At 39.8% G+C, this 16,891-nt stretch overlaps 1 protein-coding gene across 2 annotated transcripts in view; it reads left to right on the top strand.

Moving 5' to 3' along the window:
• The first annotated feature begins 4,367 nt into the window (after positions 1 to 4,367).
• Positions 4,368 to 16,891, top strand: part of map1b (microtubule-associated protein 1B) — a 32,819-nt gene continuing 20,295 nt past the window's right edge. The window contains exons 1-2 of one of the 2 annotated variants that reach the window (XM_051657184.1): positions 4,368 to 4,834; positions 9,103 to 9,204. In XM_051657184.1, coding sequence (XP_051513144.1) covers positions 4,648 to 4,834; positions 9,103 to 9,204 — 289 coding nt within the window. In that variant the 5' untranslated portion in view covers positions 4,368 to 4,647. Of the gene's footprint in view, positions 4,835 to 9,102; positions 9,205 to 16,891 lie in introns of those variants that run through there. The other variant, XM_051657193.1, reaches the window with a different exon arrangement.

Raw genomic sequence — 16,891 nt, 5'->3', positions numbered from 1 at the left:
TGACTACTGAACGAGGGAGATGATTGAGACACACCCAAGCTGATACGTGACACAACAGAGACATAGAAGTGACACGAAATGACAAAGTTGCTTCAGAAAATTTACTTTTCATTTCACTTCTGCGTTTTAAAACACTATCGGTTAAGGTTAGGTGTTGGTTAAGGGTAAGGATGACTGTTTTGTTAAACTCTCATTTCTCTTTTTGGACACTTTTGATTAAGTTTAGGGTAAAGATTTAGGTTAGAGAGGTACGTTTTATTAAAAAAAAAAAAATCACCTTAAAAACCTTGTCTGATTACAACCTCATTTCGCTCGGTTTTGGTACCCCCTGTTTTGCAAAAACGTTGCAATGCTCACATAAATTTCATGAGACCAGGCTGAATAAAACAGTGCAATATCTAAGCATTTTTGTGTTTACTTTCAATTATCTAAACATAGAAATTGAATTAGAATTGGAATGCATTGATGGGGAAATATTAAAATTAATGGAGAAAAATAAATACCTTTTATTAATTATAAAAGCATATGACAAACATTTGTAACATTTCTAGTTAAAGAAATTCATTATAAAAACTGGTGAAACATGACCAGATCTTGTACTGGTCACTCATATGCCAGACTGGGCATCACCATGGCAATGTTAATTTTTTAATCTGATGCCCCATGCTGCGATGGGACGATTGCAGTCCCGATGGCACAGGTACCATAGCAACAAATGCTGTTGTCATGACAGACATCACTTAACATAATTGCTGCTGAAATAATTTCATTATTTTCCTTCACTCTCTATCCTGATTTCATTCTTGAATTTTGACACAGGAAGCTCAATCTCCTTATTCTGATTTTAACTCTTTCTCACACACATACACACTTACACACACACACACACACACAATCACACTAACCACATACAGAAACCCACAATCATATGCCTTCACACACTTTCATTATAAAAAAATTTCACTTCTTCCAAGCAAGGACGGATTATGGTAATGCAGGTCCCTGGGGCACCAGCTTTATTGGTGGCCCCCTCTTGTTGCACATGTGAGATGTAGTATTCAACCAACAACAAATTATTATGCATATATGAGAAATAAAGTAGTAACTGTGAGACATACGAGAATTGTTTTTTTCAATAATGAGAATCAACAATTCATGTGCGTAATACATTGAAAAATATGAATAATACATTGCACAACATCAAAGGTGCAACATGATCACCTGGGAAGTCACCGTGTTGTTTCTGAGAGTTCTGGTACCCTGGGATAGGCCACATTATGCTGACTCACCGACAAGTGCCATCTCCTATCAGACATTTTTGCAGCAGTTCTAGCATGTTTACCTTCCCCTGTGGTGTGACCGGAAGCGCGTTGCATCCACAGTGTGGGAGACCGGGTTCCTGCTTTGAAACAGGAGTACTTGCGTTGGCATAATCAGTGACAAGTGCAATTCGGAGGTTGCATTTTCCTTTTAACATTACAATTGAAGTCACAAGTTTACATACACTTAGGTTGAAGTTATTAGAACTCATTTTTTAACCACTCCACTGATTTAATATTAGCAAACTATAGTTTTGGCATGTCGTTTAGGATATCTACTTTGTGCATGACACAAGTAATTTTTCCAACAATTGTTTACAGACAGATTGTTTCACTTTTAATTGACTAAATCACAATTCCAGTGGGTCAGAAGTTTACATACACTAAGTTAACTGTGCCTTTAAGCACCTTGGAAAATTCCAGAAAATGATGTCAAGCCTTTAGGCAATCAGCCAGTTAGCTTCTGATAGGCTAATTGGAGTCAATTGGAGTTGTACCCTTGGATGTATTTTAAGGCCTACCTTCAAACTCAGTGCCTCTTTGCTTGACAACATGGGAATATCAAAAGAAATCAGCCAAAATTCTGGTTCATCATTGGGAGAAATTTACAAATGCCTAAAGGTACCACGTTCATCTGTACAAACAATAGTATGCAAGTATAAACACCATGGGACCACGCAGCCATCATCCCACTCAGGAAGGAGACGCATTCTGTCTCCTAGAGATGAATGTAGTTTGGTGCAAAAAGTGCAACTCAATCCCAGAGCAACAGCAAAGGACCTTGTGAAGATGCTGGAGGAAACAGGTAGACATGTATCTATATCCACAGTAAAACAAGTCCTATATCGTTATAACCTGAAAGGCTGCTCAGCAAGGAAGAAGCCACTGCTCCAAAACCTTCATAAAAAAGTCAGACTACAGTTTGCAAGTGCACATAGGGACAAAGATCTTACTTTTTGGAAAAATATCCTCTGGTCTGATGAAACAGAAATTTAACTGTTTGGCCATAATGATCATCATTATGTTTGGAGGAAAAAGGGTGATGCTTGCAAGCCAAAGAACATCATCCCAACCGTGAAGCATGGGGGTGGCAGCATCATGTTGTGGGGGTGCTTTGCTGAAGGAGGGACTGGTGCACTTCACAAAATAGATGGCATCATGAGGAAGGAAAATTATGTGGATATATTGAAGCAACATCTCAGGACATCAGCCAGGAAGTTAAAGCTTGGTCGCAAATGGGTCTTCCAAATGGACAATGACCCAAAGTTATGGCAAAATGGCTTAAGGACAAAGTCAAGGTATTGGAGTGGCCATCACAAAGCCCTTACCTCAATTCGATAGAAAATTTATGGGCAGAACTGAAAAAGAGTGTGCAAGCAAGGAGGCCTACAAACCTGACTCAGTTACACCAGTTCTGTCTGGAGGAATGAGCCAAAATTCGCAACTTATTGTGAGAAGCATGTGGAAGGCTACCCAAAACGTTTGACCCAATTTAAACAATTAAAGGCAATGCTACCAAATACTAACAAAGTGTATGTAAACTTCTGACCAACTGGGAATGTGATGAAACAAATAAAAGCTGAAATAAATCATTCTCTCTACGATTATTCTGACATTTCTGGCCTAAGACAGGGAATGTTTTCTACGATTAAATGTCAGGAATTGTGAAAAACTGAGTTTAAATATATTTGGCTATATAATTGTGATATAGTCAATTAAAAGTTAAGCAATCTGTCTGTGGACAATTGTTGGAAAAATTACTTGTGTCATGCACAAAGTAGATGTCCTAAACAACTAAATATGTGGAGTGGTTAAAAAATGAGTTTTAATGACTTCAGCCTAAGTGTATGTAAACTTCTGACTGTGGGTGTGTATATATATATATATAAAACTGTATATATATACTTTTTCAGTAAAAGACTGAAATTTTAGTAGGCAATGTATTAATCACAACTATCATAACCCCAAAAGACATTGAATCTGACGCATAGTACCAGGTGAACCCAATGACACAGCAGTAGTACAGTGTACACACCACAAAAATGGAACAGCAAAATCAGTGCCATGACTCTGCATGACATGACATCATCAAGATGAGACAAGGAGGAACACCCTCTTCTCCATCAATATAAGGTCCTCTGCAGAAAAAGAGCAAAGTAAACAGAATTTCTTTGAATTTCTACAAAATTTGTATTACTATCAGCTTGCTTCTCATAAATACAATGCCAATTATTTCATCCATAACCAAACAAATTACAGCAAAGTGAGCAACAAACAGATGAATGAATCCAAAACATTTTGTACACTCATCAAACCATTGTGTGTAACTGGGAAACCTTGTATAAAAAGACCACTAATGCAAACTGAGGGTTGCAGTACAATATGAGGTGTATAACTGTGTTTAATAAAGTACATAACCCAATACAAGGGAAATACAAGTCAAAATGTGTGAGAAGTAATAAAAGCTCAATTGTTTATTCAAAATGCAATACATTTTTTTTTACAAAATAATAGAAATTATGAAACACATCTGACATATAGCTACTCTTAGACTGTGCCATATTGAGATAATTAAGTGATAGTCTACTCACTGTTTCCTGTTAATACCTTTTTTTTCTTTTTTAACTATTACAATCTTTTGCGACCCAACTTGGTAACACTTTACAATAAGGTTCCATTCGTTAACATTAGTTAATGCATTAGGTATCATGAACAAACAATTAACAATATTTTTTTTTACTGATTTATTAATCTATGTAAATGTTAGTTAATAAAAATACAACTGTTCATCGTTAGTTCATTTTAATAGTAATAGTACATTAACTAATGTTAACAAATACAACTTTCAATTTGTAAAAAAATTAAATAAAAAATAAAAAATTAGTAGGCTATTTGTAGAAATTAACATTAATCGAGATTAATAAATGCTGTATAGGTACTGTTCATTGTTAGTTTATGTAAACTATTGTTGTTAACTAATGTTAACAAATATAACCTTGTTGTAAAGTGTTACCCTAAACGTTTATGGATATGGGTGTCTAATAGACATGTCAACATGTAAATCTGGATATCCCTAAATTATGTAACGCTGCTGTTTCAAGGTTCCGATTGGTCTCGCGCGGTATTATGATTTGCTGGATGACATCAGCTGGATGAGAGGAGAGGCAGCAGCGGCTCCTCATCACTACGACACACAGTCTGGGGATATAAAAGCCCGGGCCACTCCTTCTGCGCCCCGCTGCTCGGCTTCAGATACTGTACCAGCTCACTTCAGGTTGCCGTACAGAGGGAGCGAGTGCGTTTTGTGTGTATGTGAGTGTCTGAGAGAATGGCGACGCTAGTTAATCCTGTTGATGCTCCGGCACCCTTTGGTGGTGTCTGTAGCCTCAGAAACACGGCATCAACCACGGCCTCGACACATCACTTCGACGAGGGCAAATATTACCTGCTGGTGGTCATTGGGGAGCTGGTGACTGACGAGCATCTGAAGTGTGCCATTGCGGACATTGAGAAAGGTAGCTCAGTTGACATTTTTGTGATGCTCAAAAGAAGACAGCATAGTGAATTAATAATATGCATTGCCTCAGTATAATTTATTTGACATCTGTTTGAAATGATGTTGATGCGCACACGCAACATCCTCTGCAGTTGCCTTTTCAAGTGCAGTACTCTAACCTTGAAGGGGGAGGGGGGGGGGGGGTGCTGATAGGTAATTCTAGACAAATATTTCTGCTGACTGCAAAAAACTTTCCATGCATCATGTGATTGGATTTCTTTGTTGTGTGCATATGTAGATGGAAACAGAAGCGCAGCCCCTCCCTGTTTGCAAATTGGCGAGTCTATTGCATGTTTTATCAAAGCGTTCGCATCATGCCACCCTTCGACACCCGTTTCCCAAAAACAGCACCATCAGCACCATTCTGGGCTATGCCTATTTTCATTGGGCGCGCGCAGCTGCATACAGATGTGATGTTGTTGGCCACAATCATACGATGAAGATCAATTTCTGAGTTCTAACAGGTCTTTGCGGGCTAGGTTGATTCAGCATGCTTATTTATAGTGTGTCAATCAATAAAGCTTATTGCTTTTCACAGGGGTGGAGAGTCTCCATAATGAGCATCGACTCTGCTTGGATATGGAGCAACCAGTTCATTGTTTGCTAAGCCCGTGTTTTTCCTCATTATATCCCTCTCGTGAGGGAGCCACCCTAAAATAACTAACGCAAATCACGGGAGAGATTGTCCTGTGCCCAGTGCAACAGTGAATAGTGAATTCAATCACCGTATGATGATTGCTCCAAATGCACCCTGTTTTTAAAAAGTGAATCTTAATAAATTGCCTTATGCGCAGAGTACCATTATATGGCTAAACACATACATTTTGTCCATCTGACAGACCTAGGGACATTGTTGTGGCGCATCCTGGTTGATATCCATCCTCTTACATTCAACTCACTCCTGTATTGTCCGACACCGTGTTGTAGGCGTGGCGCGGTCCGCACTGCAGTCCCTACGGGAAGTCAAAAGGGCCTCGTGTTTCTTTCTGCTAAAAGGGCGTTTCGGTTTCCAGTTACTGCCATGGACCATGTGGGAAGAGTCATCTATATAGTTAGGTCCCTGTGAGCATGATGACATTGTGCAAGAAAGTGAATTATCACTGTCGAAAGAGACCCTATTTAATATATTTAATGCAACAAGTGTACAGAGATGATTCTATGTGATACCAGGAGTTCATTAGCATAATTTCTATGAGGTCTCTGCATGAAACTAAGCAATTTAGTGTTTTTCTCATTTATTTGCTACCAGGTTTGCCTTAGTGGAGGTTTTAGAGTTTTTTTTTATTTTATTTATTTATTTTTATTTATTTTTAAATAACAAAATGTTACTTTTTAAATTAAGCATCATGTTTGCACGTCTTAACATATTTTTTATTAACTGTTCAACTGTAATAGTGACCACTTTTATGGTAGGCCATCCATCTTATTTCACAACCCAAAAGCAAGCAGTCGTATTTCCTGAGAGTGTAAGAAAGTTCTGTTGTCATTAGCCGCATTATAAAAAATAACTCCATATAGTGGTGTGGGGTTATTATGTGTCACACCACCACATGATGTACAGCAGAATAATATGTTAATATGAATCTACATAAGCCTGTGTGTTGATTTTCTAACAACTATTTTATAGTAATAAATAAATTAGATAATTTACTTGAGTGTTTTGCCGTGTTTTGTATGTGCAGAAACGAGGCATGGTGTTAAAAGCAAGAAACAAGAAAGATGATACTAAAAACTGCTTCTTATTTTAAAAATAAAAGAAAGCATGACGATGATGTGTTTTAATGTCTCCATGTAAAACACCATTCATATTTATCTGCAAATCTGACCACCCATCGGTGGCCTTTATTTATTTATTTCCAAAGGTGACATTTCTTAGGTCTGGCTGAATGCAAGATCAGTATGTCTATGGATTGTACACCTGCAAAGAAAGAGGATGTACTCTGACTCTTACAAGAAAAGAGAGAATAGTGTGTTTATTATTTTGCCCAAATTTCATTGAAAAATAAGGTGGATAATACAATTGACTTCTCTATAGACCAATCCTTTGGCAGCATCTCCGCTTACATCACATGGAAGTGGTGGCAAAAACCGTGCTCAAACAGTAAACTTTTATCGGATTCCGTTGTTGAAAACTGATCGAGTGCTCTCGTAGATGTGGCTTCAAGCCATCAGCAGAGCTGACTGGAGGAGATCATTTCAACTCACGGCTTTGCAGCAAACATTTATAGTGAACATTATTACTGGTATATTAATAACCCATTTCATTATAATTGTATAGCTAAGAATATGTCTATATTTATGATGGTTTGTGACATACATCTCAACAATGTCAACAGCATTTGTGGCATAATGTTGATTACCACAAAATATAATTTGGACTAATCCGACCTTTTCTTTAAAAAAAAAAAAAAAGCAAAAATGTAAGTTTCAATGCGGCACTTACAATGGAGGTGAATGGGGATATTTATTGAGGGTTTAAAGGCAGAAATGTGAAGCTTATAATTTTATAAAAGCACTAACATTAATTCTTTTGTTAAAACTTGTGTACTATTTGAGCTTTAAAATTTAAAATCATCACTTTTACAGTCATTTTATGGTTTTTAGGATTTGTTGACATTACATCGTCATGGCAACAATGTCGTAAAATTAACTATAACTTTACACAGAAAAGGTTTGTAAGCGATTTTATCACACTTCGATCATGTCTACATGCGTATTGTTTATGATGCTATAATTTTGAAATAGTGAGTATTTTAATGTTTACGGACTGGCCCCATTCACATCCATTGTAAGTGCCTCTTGGTAACCTAGATTTGTGCTTTTTTTAAAGAAAAGTGGGGCAAGACAAAACACATTTTTGTGGTTATGCTACAAATGCTGTGGATTGAGCTTAATTTGTATTGAACCTGGAATATTCCTTTAAGTGGGACCATAGATACTTCATAAGTGAGACCATATATTTACCATTGTAATAGCTGTACTGTATATTACAGTACTTGCCTTGAAGGCATAGCCTATGCGTTGCAATCATGTGTGTGCGTTTTTGGGACAGCAGAAATATAGAGGCAGTTATATTCTTCTGTGATCCAATAAGGGTGCAAGTAGGCTATAGGCCATTATAAAAGTGTTTGTCATGAATGATATGAATTGCCTCCTTAATCTTGCACCATTCAAGAGCAGACAGCACTTCATTCTGAATGATTATCTCTCTTGCCCCCTTCTCCAACATATAATCTCTATTCTGGCTCACCATTGATTGTGACGCAGTTAAGAGCATTAGTACAGACGTCCCGTCTCACATCATTTCATAGATTTTTCCATACATTGATTGGCTTTTGGACCAACAGAACCCAGCTAAAGTTAAGCAAATGTAAGATATTGTGCTTCAAACAACCCCAATTGGGATCATTTGAATACCTCTCCTTGTTAAAAACATGCATTTACTGCATGATGGATCAGAAAGGGGGAAAAGGCATGAAATTGAAACAAAAACAACTAAACGCCAACTCTTTGAATTTTTGTTGTTTACTTTTAGTCTGTTTTCTCTTCTTTAGACTGATCCAATATCCAGTTAATGTAGCCTGTGTTCTTAAGAATTACAGGTATTTGGGGGCCTGGGTAGCTCAGCGAGTAAAGATGCTGACTACCACCCCTGGAGTCACGAGCTCGAATCCAGGGCCTGCTGAGTGACTCCAGCCAGGTCTCCTAAGCAACCAAATTGGCCCGGTTGCTAGGGAGGGTAGAGTCACAGGGGGTAACCTCCTCATGGTTGCTATAATGTGGTTCGCTCTCGGTAGGGCGCGTGGTGAGTTGTGCATGGATGCCGTGGAGAATAGCATGAAGCCTCCACACATGCTATGCAACACACTCAACAAACCATGTGATATGATGCGTGGTTTGATGGTCTCAGACACGGAGGCAACTGAGATTCGTCCTCTGCCACCCAGATTGAAGCGAGTCACTATGCCACCATGAGGACTTAGAGTACATTGGGAATTGGGCATTCCTTATTGGGGAGAAAAAGGGGAGAAAAAAAAAAAGAATTACAGGTATTTAAATAAGACGAATTTGGTTTCAAATCTCTTTTGTGTGATCTATTTAAAATTGTTTTTACTATTATTATTCTCATGGAGCTAAACAAGCAGTTGTATGAGAATTACGTTTGTTACATGTGGTAACCTAGTTCTACACGTTGTGTATTTTCACGCTTTTTCCTCTGACTTGCAGGAATTCGCTCATGGGACACTAATCTTGTTGATTGTAACTTGGACCAGGAGCTGAAGCTTTTTGTTTCTCGACACTCTGCCAGGTTTTCAGCCGATGTGAGAGGTAGGCTGAATATGATTTGCTCACTTATTATCCCTTAGTCAGCTCTAAATGATGACCTAATATTAAATATTAAAAGCTAAAGTGTGTAATTCTTCCAATGTCATATCACTTTTTTCTATCTTAGCGTAAAATGCAGAGACAACTATTGCTTTGTTCACACTGCAGGAGAAATCCGATTTATTCTCAAATCCGATTTTTTTAGACTGACTGTTCAAACTGCAGGTTATATGTGGACAGATCTGATTTTTTTCTGTTCAGACAGCAGTCGCTTTTGCTAGCACGTCCATGTTGGTTGTCATAGTAACAATGCAAACTTGCATATTTACCATGCGTGAGAGTTTAGCAATGAGAGTTTAGCAATGGATGTTTTTATGAAAGCAGTATAAAATATTTTATTTATCACAGACAATGGCTTAAAAAAACAAGAGAGGTGGCAAATGCGATGTTTATTGCTTGTAGAGTTTAAAACGGACCCATTTTAGACGATCTGTCCCGTATTTTATTCCATAAGTAGGGTGACCAAATTCCTGCTTGTGGAAAATGGGACAGCCCCCTCATAGCAAAAATGAAATTGATGTATCCTTACCTATGCGCAGATTAATGCGAAGTAGAGGGTGCATCCGCATCTGTAACTGTTGTCACCTTTTTGCTGGCAGCAATTTTTCTCTGTGTGCGCTTGTCTTTCAAGAGTTTATTGTAAAATGCAGAGCAGTCCAGTTCAAAATTAAGATGTACGAAAAGCATTGCCTTCATGACTGTTACACTGAGTCGAGATTTATCCGGTGTCCATGCTGCGTTCATTAATGAGAACACACGCTCCACAGATGCAGATGTCCCAGGCAGGCATAAAACAAACTCCAAGACCTTGGCTAAGACTCCGAAGTTGATGGTCTTGCTCTCCAGCTCATGAAAAACATCTGTCCATATCTCAGACACGGCCGTCTTATTCATGTTCCACTCAGTGACACAACGAATGACAATGTTTTTCTTGCAAGCCCACTCACCAAAGAGCGTGGTTTTGTCAATCAAACTGAGAGCGGGGATTCTGGATTAGAAGTGTTCGAGGCTGCTCTGAATATCTTTCCACTCTGGGATGTCTCTCAGTGGGGCCTTCTCAAGTTTTTCTGTGTTCTCCAATAAGCGGCTCCAATTTTGGAGGTAATTTACCGATGCTGAATAAAAGTTTATCACTGCACAAAAGAAATCATCCCCTCGCATGTCACCAGCTTCAACCAGGGCATCCAACTGCTTATAAATGTCAGAGGGTATGAATGATTCCTCCAGCTTGGCCTGCAAGACTTTTCTCTGGTCATAAATGTGCAAAGCTATGGCCATGCACAACAGAATGATAAGTAAAAAGTCCTTCACTTGCGTGCACCTCATCAGAGTCGGAACTTTGCTTCGCAAAAAAATCGCTAGCGCTTGGTGTGGCACACTTACTTTTAGCAGCATCCACGTTTTTTTGCATGAACATGCTGCGTGATGTCTGTGCGGCCTCCATGGGCGATGGAAAAGCAAGCTCCACAAATCTCACACCTCACTTTACTAGACTCTGTCTGTGACTCATTTTTTAGACTCTAAAATTTAAACTCTTTTTGAAGATCCTCATTAAATATACATGTACGCTTCCATGACATTTTTCCAGCTGCAATTTCATCTGTGTGCTCTTTCAAACTGACTCTTCAAACAGTTCACTAACTGGACGTTTATTGATCGAGGATTGTGATTGGATAGTTTAATCCAGTCATGTACTTCAATTTACCCAGTGTGATTTTTATTGGTTTTACAAGCCGTATCCTTGGCTACCTTTGATTAAAATACTCACGTGACTGAGAAAGCTGCATAGGCGATAGTGAAATTTTAGGAGAGGGGAAATACGGGACAAAACACAATTTTTTCAGAATAAGTTGGGACACTAGAAAAAGTGCTTAAATATGGGACTGTCCTGGGGAAAATGGGATGTCTGGCCACCCTACCCATAAGGGACACCTGTTGTCCTGTATTTTAGGGGTAGCGAAGTGTTCCGTATTCGCGTGCATCATTCAATACCTCATCGCGCTGTGGTGGCTCGCAGCCGGTGTGTGTTACCGTACCTTAGCACATCTCTTTGGGTGATTAAAGCCAACATCTGTATTATTTTCGAGGTTTGCACTTGTGGTGGTGGGGGCATGGTTGAGTGCCGGTTTGTGAATGAAGAGCGAGATAAGGAGATGAGAACGATAAGGATCATCACCTAGCAATGATTGTCTCTAACAGCTGTTTGTCATTGCAGTAAGAGTTGGAGATGGATTTAAGAGCGAGCCAGACGCCAGCGAGGAGAGAGAGAGAGAGAGAGAGACACACACCTTTGTGGCATGAGTGTGTTGAAAAGCAAAAATAAATGTATCTTTTTGAGTTGAAGTTCACCGCTCCCCGCTTCCTCCTTTCCACCCCAAGAACCTGATTTGTTACAGCACTGTTTTGGCTGCCCTGTAACATATACATGACAAATGGGTGCGTTCCATTGAGAAGTGATCATCCAAATGCCCTATTCCCCTCATACACTTTACCTTCGACTGTCTGAGGGCTGAAAGGTGTAACAAAATGTCTCGGTTATGTATGTAACCTCGGTTCCCTGAGATAAAGGGAACGAGACATTGCGTCATGCTGACACATATGGGAAATCCTTTTCCGACGACCTAGTTGAAACCCTTCTACAATAACGGCAATCCTAAGATTGGCTATGGTGTTTAAGCCCCGCCCTTTTAGGTGCAGTGCTGTCCAGTATATAAGCGGGCACGCAAACACCATTCCTCAGAATTTTCTGACTGAGGGACAAAGAGTGCATCGCTCGGATCTCAAAAAAATCTGAGTCTGTAGTGTGGCCAGCTTATGCAATGTCTCGTTCCCTTCAACTCAGGGAACTAAGGTTACATACGTAACCGAGACGTTCCCTTATGATTCAGTTCACTCGACATTAAGTCATGCTGATGCATACGGGAAAACGAGTCGCATCACGCCGCACTATATGACATAACCCTCTCAGAGAGGGATACCGAAGCATAATACTCTAAGGAACATGATGGCACTGCCCTGCAGGACGGCGACCGACATGAGTATGCCACAAGTGAATGACCCTAATGGTGAGCCAGGAGGGGAACACTTAGTATGGATATATGATCTATAGTCATATAGTAAGAATTAACCCCTTCCAGAACCCAGTCGGGAAGGAAGTTTTATTAATAATGAAAGTGCTTGGGACTTTATGGAAGAAATCTGAATGCAGACGGTTGTGTAAACTGACGGGGGAGCCCGTTCTTAAAAAGGGCAGAAGTAATGTTCGGCAAAACAAAATAGCAAGCACTCTAGACAGAGAGGACTTGTGATGAGAGAGATGTTACATCTAGGTTGTAAAACCTTGCGAATGTGTTTTGAAAAGACCAACCTGCTGCAAAACATATGTCTTGTAAGGACACACCGTTCATCCATGCCCATGCCTCTAGTTAAGTGTGCTTTAACACCAATTGGGTAATTCGCACCCTTTGACTCGTAAGCCAGGGCGATCGCATCAATGATCCAGTGAGAAAGTGATGGACATTCCTTTTGTGCATCCTCCATGCCACACAAAGAGCTGGTCAGACAGTCTGAACTGGCAGGTGCTCTCAACGTATGTGTGCAACGCTCACACAGGGCACAACAAATGCAAGGACTGTTCCTCATCCAAATTAAATGGAGGAGGGATAAAGGCTTGAAGGTGAACCACCTGAGCTCTGAAAGGTGTGGATAAAACCATAGGTACATAGCCTTTTCTGGGTTTTTCAGTGGGTTTTGAAAGACCCAGACCAAACTCCAGACATGAACTGTCGACCGACAGTGCTTGCAAATCACAGACCCATTTTACTGAGGCCAGAGCCAGCAGTAATACGGTCTTAAGAGAAAGCACATGCAATTCAACAGAGTCCAAAGGCTCGAAGGGGGGGCCCTGCAAATGCTTTTAGGACCAAAGTTAGGTCCCAAGTCAGGATTGTAGCCGAGCGAGGGGGATTTAGCCACCTCGCACCCCTAAGGAACTTTATGATCAAATAATTTTGCCTATTGAGGTGCCAGCTTCAGGTGCGTGATACGCAGAGATAGTCCCTACATAAACTTTGAGTGTTGACGAAGTGAGCCCTGTGTCCAATTGCTCTTGAAGAAATGTAAGAATTTCAGGTATTGGGCAGTTCACTGGGATCAGTTTTAAACAATCTCTATCGCGTTTTCTGTGAGGAGATTGTGAATTTTCTGCACACTGCACCATCACACCCCATTTATAATGGGAGTGTGGATGACAGGACACCACTGGTGAAATATGACCCTTTTGGTATTCCGTATTGGAGCGTGTAGTATTGCAGTTCTAAACAATCCCTACTGCATGTTCTGCAAAGAGATTGTGAATTTTCTGCACACTGTACCATCACACCCCATTTTTTTAATGGGACTAATATGACCCTTTTGGCGTTCCATATTGGAGCGTGTAGCAGAATGTGTGTGCAGCTCATGTAGTGAGTGCTTTGCTGTTTTGTGAGCACATTCTTATAGAACACAATACATAGAAACAACATTTTGAGTAACATCCTCAAAATGTTGTGGAACAACCATGCATCCGCGGAGTGGGATAATGGGCACATCGGCTCACTCGCTAGATGAGACTGAGCACCGCTCACCACCGGGAAGCGATTGTGCACAATATTCATTAATACACACCTCAATTGTGATTAATAATGATTAATTTCTCCACCTAGTGAATTCAGTAGGGAAGATTAATTTCAAACTGGGAGTGAGGTGGCTGGCGTACGAACTGAATCGTGTAGCTGTGTAGACCCGCCACGCATCCATGGAGTGGGATAACGGGCACATTGGCTTGCTCGCTAGATGAGACTGAGCATCGCTCGCCACCGGGAAGCGGTTGTGCACATTACTCATTATTTTAGGAGGGAATCACTCGACAACATTGGACTATTCCCAGTCTCTGATGCTGCGAGGACATGGCATCATCTTCATCGTCAGAACCGCCAAACGTAACGAGGTCCCGCACTCCAACAGAGGACCGGAGCTTGTCACGCATATAATATATAGGCGAAGCCGCTTCAAGAGAAGATCGAGGGGCTCGCAGGGCTTGCGCCAGCACGAGATCCACCTCTGATTCATCTAGCTCAGCCTCTCGGCCCTGCCGTGCCCCCTCATTTAATCCCTCGGGAGTCACAGAAGGGGTAAGTGGGAGAGCACGTGAGGTGGAATCGTCCCTCACAGCTCTCATGACCGTCTGACGACTGGATGCGCCGCTTGGAACACTTGCGGAAAGAAATCTTTAAAAAGACACGTACACGCAAGTGGCTCTTTTGTGATATATATATATACACACATATATATATATATATATATATATATATATATATATATATATATATATATATATATATATATATACAATATCAACAATAAGCTTATAAGGAGACCAAACTCCTGCCGAAGCGCTGTGGGGAATCAGGATGCTGAAGCGGCCCGTTCACCAGCGAAGCGTCAAGCAGCGAGGCAGAGTAAATGTTTGCTGGAACATTGCAGGGGAGTGGAGAGTCTTTAAGTTGCCATGAAGACATGACTCGTGTATGTCGACGGCGAAGTTGTAGAGGGCTTCTAGACAAGACAGATGCTCGCAGTCTTGAAGGAAGAAAATTCTGAGGAATGGTGTTTGCGCGCCCACTTATATACCGGACAGATTTGCGCCTAAAAGGGCGGGGCTTAAACACCATAGCCAATCTTAGGATTGCCGTTATCGTTGGAGGGTTTCAACTGGGTCATCGGAAAAGGATTTCCCATATGCGTCAGCGTGACGCAATCTCGAGTGAACTGAATCGTAAGGGAACAGTCATTCTGAACTCCATTTTTAAGTATTTTTTTAATTACATTTTTTCATGTAACGATCCTACAGCAAAAATCCGATCTGACCATTCAGACTGAGACACATTAAGAAAAATCTGATTTTTATCATATTCCAAACTACCTATGAATGTGGTTTGGATTAGGCTTGTAAAAATACAATTTTTGGGGGTTTTGTCCTGTTCAGACTACAAAAACCTATACGGATTTGAGTCAGATAGGCCAGAAAATCAAAATTTTTCTGCCTGTGTGAATAAAGCCTATAAGTAAGCCACAATAGCCAATCTCTTGTGTCACGAAGTCATTCAACCTTAAAACAGTCTATATATATAAATGCAGTAATTTAGAGGTGGTTATTATCATACATGTACACTTTAAATATCTTTTAGCATTTTCAGGGTACCATACAGTTCTTCTTAGTCATTTACAAGCTATAAATGCATTCTTATATGGATCTGTCTGTCAAAATATTTAACAGAATTTAGTAAATGTAACATAATTTGACAAAAATATCAGTTTATATCATTAGATAAATCTGATCTGAGAGTAAGCGATTTTTTTCTTTTACATTGTCATTACGTTGTTTGTTTTGAGTGTTCTTGATTAATTCTTTTGTTGGGAGATAAAAGAGGTGAGTTTAGACTGAATGCCTGGAGCTCTGTCTGGATCAAACCTTGTCCCTTGTGTCCCCTCCTCTGTCCTCTCTATACACATTCTCTCTCTCTGTCTCTCTCTCTCTCTCTCTCTCTCTCGTCCTCTCCTCTCTCTTGCTCAATTGCTGCAAGGGATGCAATGCTAAACGTGAGATAATTTGCTAAAAAATGTATCACAAGAGTTTTTTTCTGCTACTTCAGACTGCACACATACGGACACTGAACCACACTGCACTGAGAATATTTAACTTCTATAAATCCCATGCATTAGTTTAATACATTCAGTCAATGTTTCAGTCGTGATAACCTCCCTACAGCCCCAAAGAACATACAACATTATTATTTTATATTTATTATATAATAATATATGTTAGACAGAATAGCTGGTAACAGTGGCAGTTTAACTGCAGCCATAATGGAAATATATTTTCCTGAGTGGAGACAGTGAGTCTGCACATGTAAGCTCAGCAAATGATGAGCCAACACCACTGACCTTCAATCACTGAAATGTAATCTGTTTTAGCATACAAATGAATGATTGCTTGAACACACAAACACACACACACACACACACATACACACACACAAATAGCTTTATATTTTTAATAGCACAATAACCTTAATTCATTATTTCTGTCTACTTGATTATACATGTTATAGGAAGCAGTCTAGACTTTGCAGGCTCCGCTGTTGGGCAGCAAAGCTCATTACTTTGCTGAGATCATCAGAATTCAGTTTGGAATTCTTATTCACTTATCTAAATGTCTAGGAGGACTAAACATGAATATATCAGTGGCTGCTAATCCCCCATTAGGATAAACACATGTAGGTGTTGATTGGTTTGCAAAATCAGATTATTGCATGGTGGGTGGTTTTTCCAAAGAGGCTTTTTAGAAAATTAATGGAGGAATTTACATTATATTGCTGTTGGCTATTAAGCCTTCTAAATGCAAAGCCATTAGTGTTCCACCACAAACAAATACCTAGTGGATATCTAGATAATTGCTTTACCTCAACAGCCCCATTTATTTTTCCTATTTTTACAGCATTTCCAATTTTAAAAAACGTATTGTACATTCTTCAATGGTTTTCACTGAAGAGTATAGGAGATTTAATAGTGTAACTCTCCTATTCACTCT

Source organism: Myxocyprinus asiaticus, chromosome 3 (assembly GCF_019703515.2).
Source record: "Myxocyprinus asiaticus isolate MX2 ecotype Aquarium Trade chromosome 3, UBuf_Myxa_2, whole genome shotgun sequence".
Classification (NCBI taxonomy): Eukaryota; Metazoa; Chordata; class Actinopteri; order Cypriniformes; family Catostomidae; genus Myxocyprinus; species Myxocyprinus asiaticus.
Note: the sequence above shows the minus strand (reverse complement) of the source record. Positions and strands in the feature narration are given on the sequence as shown.